Here is an 11,987-nt window from a genome sequence, read left to right as displayed (position 1 = left end):
TTTTTTTTTTCCAGAACCAGGGATTGAACTCAGTCCCTTGTGCTTGCCAGGGAAGTGCTTATTCTACTGAGCCATTTCCCCAGCCCCTCATAATTGTTTTAATGGAACAATAAGAAACAAAATATAGCTAAGCAGAATATAGCTAAATAAAAGAGGATATTCAAGCAGGGAGAACTGTTTGGATTTGATATGCTTGGAAATTGCATGACATTAAAGGTTTGGAGGCAAAAATAGTGACGAAACGAAGATGAAATGCTATGAACAACAGACTGAAGTGACAAGGGCTGGAGTCTTAGAGACATGGCCAGGACACCTTTCCCATGTCTAGGTTAGAATAATGGTTTGCGGAAAGGAAGGGTAAGTACAGCGAGAGTGACACGTATGAAGCCGAAATGACAAAGATGAGGATAAGCAGAAAATGGGGGAACCTGCACAGGAGGAGCAGGCTGGACAGCAAAGCTGACCTTGGACTTTACAGTTTTAATGTACTATGAGATATCCAGCATATGCTGATTGGTAGGAGACAGAAAATTAGAGTGCAGATGTGAGGGTGGGACAAAAATGAGAAGAAAGCCAAAAGGGAGGAAAGAAGGAGGGAGTGGGAGAGTGAGGGGGTGTTGGAAGGAGGGCGGAGGGAGGAAGGGAGACAGGGAAAGACCCAACTGGCTGTGAAGAGACGAAGGTTACTCACACATCCATTAGTTTGAACCTAAAGAAATGATGGCCTAGAAACAAGAATATAATTGAGAAACAGTTTTTGAAATAAATAATATATGTGACATATAATGAAAGGGTCAGCTTCAGAGTATTTTCTTTGGTTCAGAATGAATGTGAAGTAGATGTTTACTTCCACTTCCTTTTTTTGAATTAATTTATTTTTTACAAAATATATTTTAGTACAGGGTCAACAGGGTCTCACTACACAGTTCGGACTCGTAGTGATCCTCCTGTTTTCAGCCTCCCAAGTGCTGGGATTACAGGGGTGCCACCACACCCAGTCTCAGTGGCTGTCTTAGCATGCCCCAGGGACAGGGCTGGCAAGGCATACTGGGGATCGAACCCCAGTCCCTGCACCTACCTAAGCAGGCACTTAATCTGCTGAGCTATCTGGTCAGCCTTGCTTCAGCTTTTTTTTAAATTTTATTCAGAAACAAATAGCAATGAGACAGTTTCAAAACCAATTAGTAAGATGCTTTAACTTCTTAGTAACTTCTTTCTTTTATTTGCTTTTATGTGAGATGTACTTATGTATTTTAATATATAATATAAAGTACGTGTTTCTACATGTGGCAATGTGTGGTTATTAGAGTTTTTCATTAAAGCATTCAACGAATGTTTCTGTGTCAGGCACCCGTCTAAATGCTAGGAATGTTGGGAAGCACAGCGCTGTGTTAACAGCATCGTGATATTAAATGCTCAAAGGACAAAGAGACAATAAACAAACAAATATATACAAATGGATTGCCATCAGCTGGCAACAAAATTAAATTTTAATAGAGGGAGCTAGAGTGCCTCTCAGTAGAACTGGTGTTTTAGAAGAGATTCAGTACTGGTCTTTGGGGAATTAATTTTTCAGAATGATATCAGCTGCCAAAGAACAGCAAAGAAACCACACAGGGTGTGTGGAATGTGGTAAGTGGGAAAATTTTAAGAAAATCGTGTAGAGGTCAGCAGGCCTCAGGCAGGTAAAGGCTTCTTCGTCATGGAAAGGATTTTAGTTAGTTTAGTTTCTTATTTTTTTCTGATTTTTAAAAAATTTTATCTTAAAGAAGAAAAAAAACCCAAAACAAGTAACAACAAGGACAAAGCAATAAAAATGATGCAGAATTTCAAAACAAGAATAGAAAATTAGCACTGATTGTTATATTACATATTGTTACCAAATTTGTTGCTTGGATTACCAGACAGAGGCATGCAACACTGACCCAACAATTAAACATGAACTTTCTTGTATTAGAAATGTAAGAGAAACAGAAGAGACTTCTGAATTGAGGAATGGAAAGACAAAGCACAATTTACATTTCTGAATCTCGCTCCCCTGTGTTTGGGATAAAGTGCAAGAGTGTCAAGGGTGGAGGTGGGAGGCTAGTGAAAAAGGGATTATAGCAACGCAGGTGTGAGAGGCTGCTGGCCTGGCCCAGTGTGGGTGCAGGGAGCGTGGTGACGAGTGACAGGCTACGGATGCGTTCGCGGGAAAGGCCAGTGAGACTGACGGAAGGAATTTGAGGTGTGACAGAAGAGAAAGGCCAAAGGTGACTTGCATGAACTGAGATGAAAATGACACGTTTTATGGAAAAAAATCAGAGTTCAACCTTAGCCACGTTAAGTGATTTTTGGGTAAGATATTTAATTTCTCTGTGTGTGCTTTTTTATCTGTAAAGCCAAATTAGTGACAGAATCTTTCATTCAGAGTTATAAAGCATTAAGTGGAAATTTCAGGAAAGCTCTGAACAGAGCCCAGCATTGTACGCTAGGTATTTAGTTAAAATTAGATAGTAGAGAGTTGAGGCAAAACATCAGCTGTGTACCCCGGGTGTTACAATAAAAGCTCAAAAACCCTTTGCACATTTTCTTGGATAATTTTGCTTGTGGGCTAAAGGTGCTGCCACTATGTAGGGAAAATGTTAACTCTAGGGGGCAAACTACGGCACAGGTGCTGGAAAGAATCTTGGCGATGATCGTGGTTGAGCAAGAAATTACACTTACAAGTGAGCTCTGATTAAGACCAATTGAAAAGGAAAAATAGCTTCATAGTTTGAGTGGAAGAAAAATTGTGAAGAATTATTTGAGGGTAACATGTTTTATGAAAAACAATTAAAATCATTGAAACTAACAGAAAAATTCATAATCACAATTATAAATAAATCCCCCATGTTTTAAAAGATATGATTTATGTCTTTCTGAACATTCTAGGGAACAGACCCATGGCCAACCTCGTAGAGCAAGAAGAAATCACTTAACAAAAGATGCTTTAAACTTACCAACATTCCCAGGAAACCAAGGAGCTGACTGGCCTACATCTTTGAAGGTAATATTTGGGATATTCACAGCCTAATCAAGTGCAGTACTCCCACGTTGCCACAAAAGACATCTAGCTGGCTGGAGGGATGAATGGATGGATGGATGGATGGATGGATGGGTGGATGGATGGATGGATGGACGGATGGACGGATGGAATGCAGTGTACAGGGCACCGTGCCCATGCTTACTAGTCTGAACTTCAAACTGAAGAACCTCCACTAGTTACTTATGCACCCTGGTAGAAACAGAGGCAGAGACACTGGGTTTTCACATGCACACCATTCAAACACCAGGCTCTGCATACAGAAATAATAATAATAATAATAATAATAATAATAATAACTATTATTATTATTACTATTATGCTGGTGCTTGAGCCTAGGGCCTCATCCACATGGTAGGCAAGCCCTCTACCACTTAGCTTTATCCTCAGCCCTTCCCTACTGAATACCTTTCAAAGATGAACCAATGGAGAGAGAAGGTGGTCAGCGAGGGTGATGAATAAGGTGAGTGTCTGACTCGTGATTATTCCAGTTTGGGAAGGGAGCCAGGTGGGAAAATGTGGAAGAAAGGAGACTGGAAATACTAAATATGCTCTCCTGCCTGTGTGTAAGTATCACACTGAACTCCATTAATATGTGCAATTAACATGTGTTAAAATTTTTTAAGAGATAAAGTGTTGTTACTTGCTCAGTTAGAGTACAGTGAAAATATATGTAGTTTACTCTTGCAAATTAATGGCTTCACTATGGAAAGATAATTTATCTAAAATACTTGATGAAATGGTTATTTCTTATTGAAATATTTGCTCCCTATTTCAGGCTTGCTCGTATGGTCCAGAAAACACTTGGCTTCCACGGAAGTCTGCAAAGCCTCTGAGAAGAAATCTGCCTTTATTCTATTAGTTGGAAAAATTAACTGGTACAGAAAAAAAGTTTAGTCATCTGGAGAGAAGAGAAAAACTAAGTACCGTCCCTGAGAACTGATGGCTTCTCGGGGAGGGCACCTCAGTAGGGGAGGAGAAAAGAGCGCTGTGAATTAGAGCCAGGCCCTGCAGCCCAGGTGACACAGGCTATGCCATCTTCAAGCAAAATTCCTAGTTACTAACCCAGTTCTGGAGAAGGGAACTAGGATATGTGGGGCCAAAAAGGGGCAATAGCCTTCTTGTATCAGACAAAAGTGAAAAAATGGGGATTTTAAAAAATGAATTTTCCATCTGACTTTATTTCCAAATACACTTTCTTGTTAAAAAACAAAACAAAAAAAACACCAATACATTCTTTGTGGCAATGACAAGTATCAGTATTAGGAAATCCAATTATACAAAAAATACTATATCTAGTCTGGGTAGATATATTTATTTTTGGTAACATACATTAAGTGGCACTAATTACATGGTTAATTATAAGGTAACTAACATGAAACCACAGAACTGTAACTCTGCCACAGCTGCATGGATTTGGGGCTTCTGGCTGAGCATATTTTAAAAAAAAAACTGTCTGCCCACCCCAGAGTTATGCCAATAACTCCATGAGGAGTAAGACTCTGAAGTGGGGACTCATCAGAATTCCCTGCAACTGACAGATTAGAGGCAGGACATGTTAGCTATAAAGTAGTTACAGCCTAATTCACAAAAGTTACCAACTGTCTCTTTCTAGAAAGAAGCAAGAAGAAATTCTTTGAATTAGCGCCTGGTGTGTCAGGTGGAGTGCAGAAAGGGCTGTTAGAGTAGTGTCGGAAGGACCCTGGCAGGTCCGATGGGTTGGACATCATTATTAATAATCATTGCTGGCTTCTAAATACTGGTAGCAAGATGACTTCTGATTTGTAATCTTAGGTAAATTATAGATAAATGAAAAAGGCCAGTAATCATACACTAGGATTAATAAACAGCACTTCAAAATTAACCGCGTGAGGGCTGTGCTTGCAGCAAGGTTTCACAAGACAAGGCACCCAGATGTTTTCTTCCCACGCCTGGCTTGCAGAGCAGCTCTCGTGGCCATTTCAAAAACCTCTCTCACTCCATCTTTGGTCTTCACTGAACACTCCATGTACCCAAAGGTGCCAATCCTGTTTGCCATATCTCTGCCTTCTTCAGGTTTTACTGGCTCCTGCTTCATCTTGGCTAACTCCCGTCTTGTGTGCTCATCATTCCGAAGATCCTTCTTGTTTCCACCCAGGATAATGGGTACATCGGGACAGAAATGCTTCACTTCTGGAGTCCATTTTTCTGGTATGTTTTCTAACCTATTAGGGCTGTCAATGGAGAAACACATCAGTATGACATCGGTGTCTGGATAGGAGAGAGGCCTCAGGAGATCATAATCTTCCTGTCCAGCCGTGTCCCACAAAGCCAACTCTACCTGCTTTCCATCCACTTTAATATCTGTCACATAGTTCTCAAATACTGTGGGAACATATACTTCTGGGAACTGGTCCTTGCTGAAGACTATGAGTAAGTGTGTCTTACCACAAGCTCCATCACCAACAATCACCAGTTTCTTTCGGATGGCAGCCATTGCTTACAAATACACTGCAAATGCACAGCCTGTGTAGCAAACTTGTAAAAGTACCTCAAACTTTGCAGATGATGGTTCGGCGACAACCCCCGAGTCCAGCCACTTCATGCCAACGATGCCTGTCCGTGATTCGCAAGCTCAGAGACTAGGGCGGATAGCTTCAGAGGCGAAGGCAGATTACTGAGAGAACCGATGGAGGGTGGCGGACTCGGGAGTGCGAGTGAGGGCCTCCTGTAAGTGTTCTTACAAGTATTCTCTGCTTGTAGATTATTGTGAATATGTTATCTCTGAACGAGACTCTTTTTGCTAATTCTAATTTTCTAATAGGTTTTTATTTTCCACCCTCAGCACCTACCTCCACTGAACTTACATTCAACTACAAGCCAGAATAAGCATAAATTAACTTTAAATTTGTTATCTCCTGTAAAAACCTATTCAGTTACATTTTAGTGTGCCCCAAATAAGAAGCCCTACTAAACCAGACATTGTTTATTACTTACAATTTTCATTTAAAATCTTATCAATTTAGTTTCTTCTAATTTTATTAACGATTTAATTACTATTTAATGTATATTTACATGTGATATAAATTTATATATGCTTATATCTGGATATGTAAGTCTATATATGTATAAGAGATACATATTTATACACATAAATTTATATATATATATATGCATTTGACTTGAAGATTTTATAATTTTTTTTTTGTATTTTAGGGAAGGGTCTACAGTGTGTTCAGGGTCTCACTACTAGATTGGACTCATAGTGATCCACCTGTTTACAGCCTCCCAAGAGCTGGGATTACAGGTGCGTGCCACAACACCCAGTCTCAACTGCATCTCAGTGCACCCCCGGGGTAGGGCCAGCGTGGCAGGCCTGGGGATTGAACCCCTGGCCCCTGCGCCTGCTTACAGGTGCTTTAATCCGCTGAGCTATTTGGCCGGCCCTAAGATCTTTTAATTGAAATCATTTACGTTTATGTGCTTTTAAAGCACAAAAGTACTTTTAAGTATACTGAGATTTACAGCATTTGAAAAATTTTCTTTTACAGAAAGAAAATTTCTTACATACTGTTGATAGGTGGGTAATGCATCCTGTATTATGTAGCTTTACAAGAATGTGCATATTGAAAGGTATGAAATTCCATCTTTAGATGAATTACTCTATGATCTAGAAACTTCTACACATACATATAAAGAAATATGAGTATCTATCTATCTATCTCAGCAAGTTCTTGTAATAGCCTACAGCTGCAAACAATCTAGATGTCTCCCAATAGGAGATCAAGCAAACTAGGCCATATTTAGATAATATCAGTAAGAATGAACAAATGGGTGGATATATTATTCAGGAATGTAGCACAAAAAGTACAAAGTGATTAATATCGTTTAAGGGTGTTTAAAGGTCTGATGAGATAAAAACATTATGGGGATGATTAAACATCAAATTTAGGGTAGGAGAATTTTAGGGGGAGTTGAGGAGGGGAATGTGATCCTGGAGGAGGCTTCAGGAGGCTTTAGTAGTAATTGTAATATTATATTACCTAAGCTAGTGAATGAGACATAAATATATTTTATGTCTAAAGTGTTCGGTTAAAAATGCCCTTAGTACTAGTTCATTGATAGTATATCTAAAGATATTTTTGGAGAAAAAGTTTTGGGAAAGCAAATATAATTTCAAAATTATGCAAACTTTGTGGATAAAAACAATGAGTATATTAAGAAAACAGCCACGGGAGCCACATGCAGCACTGTATCAAGTATCACAGGGTGTGAGTGTGGGGACCATTTAGCTACGACAACATCACCTTCACCACACACAAAAAATTAGTACGTACTTCAACCTTCAAAGTGAACAAAGATTACCTACACTTAAAAAGTTATTAAAAGCCCCTGGCTTTTGACCCTTAGAACTCCATTTGTACCAAGTATGGGTCAACTTTTTTCTTAAGTCATAAAAGTTGTCAAATGCCATTTTTCTAAGCTCCATTTAAAACCAGAGACATTACGTAAGTTTTCATGACTTAAAAGCATGCACTTTTATTTTGAGTCCAGGGGATAGCTGAAATAAAGATCTTTTACTAATTAAAATATTTTGAGAGTGAGAAGGGAGAAAAATATGGAATGAAGGAAAGAAAGCATTCATTCTCAAGAACAAATTATGCTCTATGAGTTTATTAAAGTCAGCATCTCACTTTACGTAGAAAGTGGATAAAAAGAATGACAGCAGACAATGATGACAGAAGCTAGTGAGGGTGCTGCGTGTGAGCAGAAGGTGGGATTCATCAGGGTGGAAGGCCATGAAGGTTCTCTCAAAGATCACTTGATGTAGTAGTGTGGGCATGATGCTCAGGGTCACAGATACAAAAACATTTTCTGTGAACTGGCCTTACAAAGATGGGAGCCAGGGACATGTGTGTTGTGGCAGAGAAAGTGGGGCAAATGCCCGGTCCTGATCCATCTGTCATGGTCCCTATTTGTGACTGTCCTTCCCAGACATTATTTTTATCCTGTCTTTTTTTTTTTTTTTAACTACGTACTTTTTTTTCACCCCTTCCCAGCCTGCTATAAACTGGCTCTGGTGTGGTGCTTACTCCTTGTGGTGGCCAGCTGAGATGCTTGCTATGGTCTTACATGGTGCAAAGGGCACTTCTAATAGATTTCCAAGTCCTACTTTGACAGTTTCTCTGGAGTTTACCCTCTGTGTTTATTTTGACTTGTGCAACAATTATGCTGTGCCAAAGAGCTCTAGGTGGAAAACCTCTTTACCTCTCAGCCATCAATTTATAAAAATAATCACCGAAAAGCTGAACGAAACCTGTTTCTATCTTTCTTCTTTAGGAAGAAACAAAACTTAGTAATGTGTACAAACTGTTGTGCATAAATTCGAATTAGTTACTGAACGGACATTACATACATTTACAATATTCTACATGGAAGATACCAATGTTTTTTCTCATGATGTGGATGTATGTGCCATTGACACACAGAAAGCATGAACAGTCTTAATAGGGCTGTCTTAGTGTCCATTCATGGTTTCCTAGCTGGGCTCAGGACTGTGGATGCATCTTACATGCTGTTTGGCTGGATGTGGCCTGTTGACTCAGGATAAAAGAAAGGGCCTCAGAGTCTTCCTTTGACTCTGAGTAACATGGTACACTGGGGAGCACTGGTTCTTGAACAAGCCCTCTACGTAGTTCTACCACAATGAGCAACTGAGAATGTTAAGCCTTCTCCATGTGAAGGGAATGTTTTCCATGATGATAACATCAGAAGGGGACTGCTAACTAATGCTCGTGTTGCTGTGGTGGGCTTGGCATCATCACTCTTCTTCCCCACCACCACTGTGCATTGTCTCATTTGTCCAGCCACGAGATACACATGAGTCCACATGCACGTGCTGATTTCATTTGGCTGGAATTCACTAAATGAAATTTTAGCTTCCTATAATCACACAAAAGGACAATGCTTCTGATGCTTCTAATATAGTCTGTGATTATGTATTCAAACTTGTTTCCATTAGTGAAAAATTATAGTCCAAAGATGGTCTTATCAAAGCTGAAAAACTGTGTTTGATGGTCTATATTTTAGACTTGAGATGGGCTTCATTTAACAGTTTCATTTTCAAATAGTACCTTATAAAGGTAGATTAGGAATGTTCTTACTCATCTAGTTTGGCTTCTCTTTTTTTTTGTGCAGATGTTTATGTTGGTGAGAAACCAATAACACTGTCTAGACCTCTAGGATATAGTAATCAAGCATGAATGGAAAACATTCAAAGGTCACACTTCAATCTGGACCTACAACATCCTGCTATTCAAGACCAGATTAAAGATGATGGATCGTGATAAACTGAACCACACTGACTGCTGAGTCAGTCATTTGCGAGTTGTCTGCAAAAAGCTAAATATGTCACCAAAACTCTACAGGATAAAACGAAGTCTAGACACCATAAAATGTGCTGTATCCCCCCACTGCAAGTTGTCAACAGTCAGATGCTGTGTTGTGACTTTTATACCAGCATTCTATAAATCAGGAGCCTTCATTCTTTTATGAAAAGAAATTCCTTGAAGTCATGTGATTCTGAAAGGCTGTGTGCATATGCATGTGCACTTGTATTTGTACATAATTGCCTGTATATACTTATATCAATAAGATATCCCCCAAAGACACAGGATCAGGAGAAGGGTTATATGACAGCATCAAGATGTTCTGAGATCTACAATCAACACTTCACTAAGCAATAAAATGCCATATTTTCCTATTTTCCCACCCAATATATGTTGATGATTTTTACTGATTATCTACAAATTGCTAGTTCATTTTTATTCTCTCTCTCTCTCTCTCTCTCTCTCTCTCTCTCTCCCCCAACATGGCCCTTGCTCTTACCTTTCTGCTCTAGCTGTTTTGTGTTTTCAGCCACCATGAACTGCTGCCCTCCACCATGTGCCACTCTGCCTTGGAGCCAGCCAAGTTTGGACTGAAACTTCCACAAAGTGTGAGCTACATAAACCTTTCATTCTGCCTCATTTTCTGGCCACCACTCTCAAGCACTTAGAGAACTTTTGATCGGGAGCACATCTGACTGACACTGACTGCAGGGCTTGAGTCAATGACTCTCTTAAGAAAAAGCTGATTGTCTGCTGAGTCACATTGGAGTACATCACACCCACCCACACTTGCCCACATGCACCTTGCCACTGTCATATCCTTGGAATGGCAAAGAGGCTTCTCTTTGCAATGGTTCTTTTGTTTTTACCTCCATGGGCAAGACTATAGAAGCAATCATTGTGATGTTGAAAGTTAAACTTAGTGTCAAGGAAATTTTCACTTGAAAATAACATTTCTAAAAACACAGACAGAACACGACAAAGTATAGAGAGGTAGAAAAGGTGAAATGTTATCGGTATTCTTTTTTTTTTAAAGCAGTTGGACTAGTGGTAACTCATAACTTCAGACTGCATAGAAAACAGAGGTTGTAGGGAGAAGGGAGAGAAGGAGAATGGGCAGACAATGGAGGGAGGATAAATACTGATTGTCACAGAAACTTCCTTACAGTGCCTTTTAAATCATGCTTTGAAGACTTTTTTCTACATAGGTTACTTTTTTGGCCCAAACTAATCACAACTTCTGGAGTCCAAAGGCATTTTCTTGATCTCTGTAAACTTTCTACCACCTACTGTACTGTCTTTCATAGTCATACACAGTCAGTATTAGTTTGGAGTTGACCAGAGGTTATGCCTGTTAAGTACAGCAACCTCTGTTCTGGTTTGGGTTTTTTTTCAAGGGGAACAGTATGATACAGGGCACATTATATAAGATTATTTTATAATCACCCAAAGAATCATATATAAGAATGCAGGAAATCTGTACACACACTAAAGACCAAAGAATCTTGCTGAGGGACTGGATCATAATAACCCAAATGGGTCCAGCTGAAAATCTAGAGCCCATAACAATGCCTCTCACAAGTCCAATTGGATGTCTAGAGCCCATGATAATATACCATGCAGGCCTGCTTCACGGATCTGCTCTGGGAAGGCTCAACGGTCAGTGATAGAAGCTAGAAAGTCTGCGCCATGAGGGATCTGTGCTAGCAGGCTGAGGGATCTGAACTGAAGCCAGGAAGCTATGCTCAAGGTAAGAACCAGAGCTCCCCTCAAAAGTACCATAACCATCTTGACAAGCAGTAAGGCCCCAAGCTCCTCCAGTGATGACGAAAGCTGAGGGCCCATCAGGAAAGCCAACATGACCAGCTTCTCCATAAGGATGAGCAGTGTGCTCCTCTGGAGCCAGGAAGCAATGCTCAAGATGAGGACCAGCACACCCCTAAAATGAGCCATAGCCATCCTCAGTGACAACAGGTCCCACGTTCCTCCTCTGACAAGAACAGCCACGTTTATCAGGAAAGCCAGCATGACAAGGTCCTCTAGCAGAACAGCCCAAGAGAAACAACAGTTTCCAACAGCTTCAACATTTTCTCCAAACAGCTTCCCTAACAATATCTCAACATCTTCTCCAGTTCTGCCTCTTATGTGCTGGAAACAACCCTCCCACAACTAGCACCAGGCTAGTTCAGTTCAGGTGAGCGTAATAAATTGACCACTAGTTGGCAATCCACTATAACCTTCTTCAATACCCTTTACTTCAGTGGATCTTTGTATAGATCACTGAACCAAGTCCAATATTTATGCCCTTATTGATGATAAAGTATTCAACCTTAAAAACTCTTCTTTTCTCTCTATTACTCAACCTTTCTACCTAGGAACAGTGAGAAGCCATAATGTTAACACGATCTTTTGGAATACAATGATGAATTCATCTCTAAGAGAAAATGGTCCCATGGACCACCACATTTGAACAATTGTGGGGCTGGTGAGATGGCTCAGTGGTCTAAAGCACCTACTTAGAACAAGCTTAGCAAAGCACAGGGACCACAGTTCAA

At 40.0% G+C, this 11,987-nt stretch overlaps 2 protein-coding genes across 4 annotated transcripts in view; both read right to left on the bottom strand.

Moving 5' to 3' along the window:
* The window catches only part of Dlc1 (DLC1 Rho GTPase activating protein), a 211,145-nt gene that overhangs the window by 191,266 nt on the left and 7,892 nt on the right, over positions 1–11,987 (bottom strand). The gene's annotated exons all lie outside the window — the stretch shown is intronic.
* Positions 4,934–5,595, bottom strand: LOC105742454 (transforming protein RhoA-like). Of its 2 annotated transcripts, XM_023717637.1 has the most exons (2): positions 5,400–5,595; positions 4,934–5,351 (listed from the first exon to the last, which is right to left on the bottom strand). In XM_023717637.1, exons 1-2 carry the CDS (start codon positions 5,538–5,540, stop codon positions 4,959–4,961), a joined length of 534 nt encoding a protein of 177 aa, XP_023573405.1. In that variant the 5' UTR covers positions 5,541–5,595; the 3' UTR covers positions 4,934–4,958. The 2 variants fall into 2 exon arrangements, with proteins under 2 accessions (XP_023573405.1, XP_023573404.1); XM_023717636.1 differs by having other exon boundaries at positions 4,934–5,595.

The sequence above is a fragment of the Octodon degus genome, unplaced genomic scaffold (genome assembly GCF_000260255.1).
Source record: "Octodon degus isolate 3935 unplaced genomic scaffold, OctDeg1.0 scaffold00053, whole genome shotgun sequence".
Lineage (NCBI taxonomy): Eukaryota > Metazoa > Chordata > Mammalia > Rodentia > Octodontidae > Octodon > Octodon degus.
The sequence above is the reverse complement of the archived record's forward strand: the minus strand, read 5'-3'. Positions and strand labels throughout refer to the sequence as shown.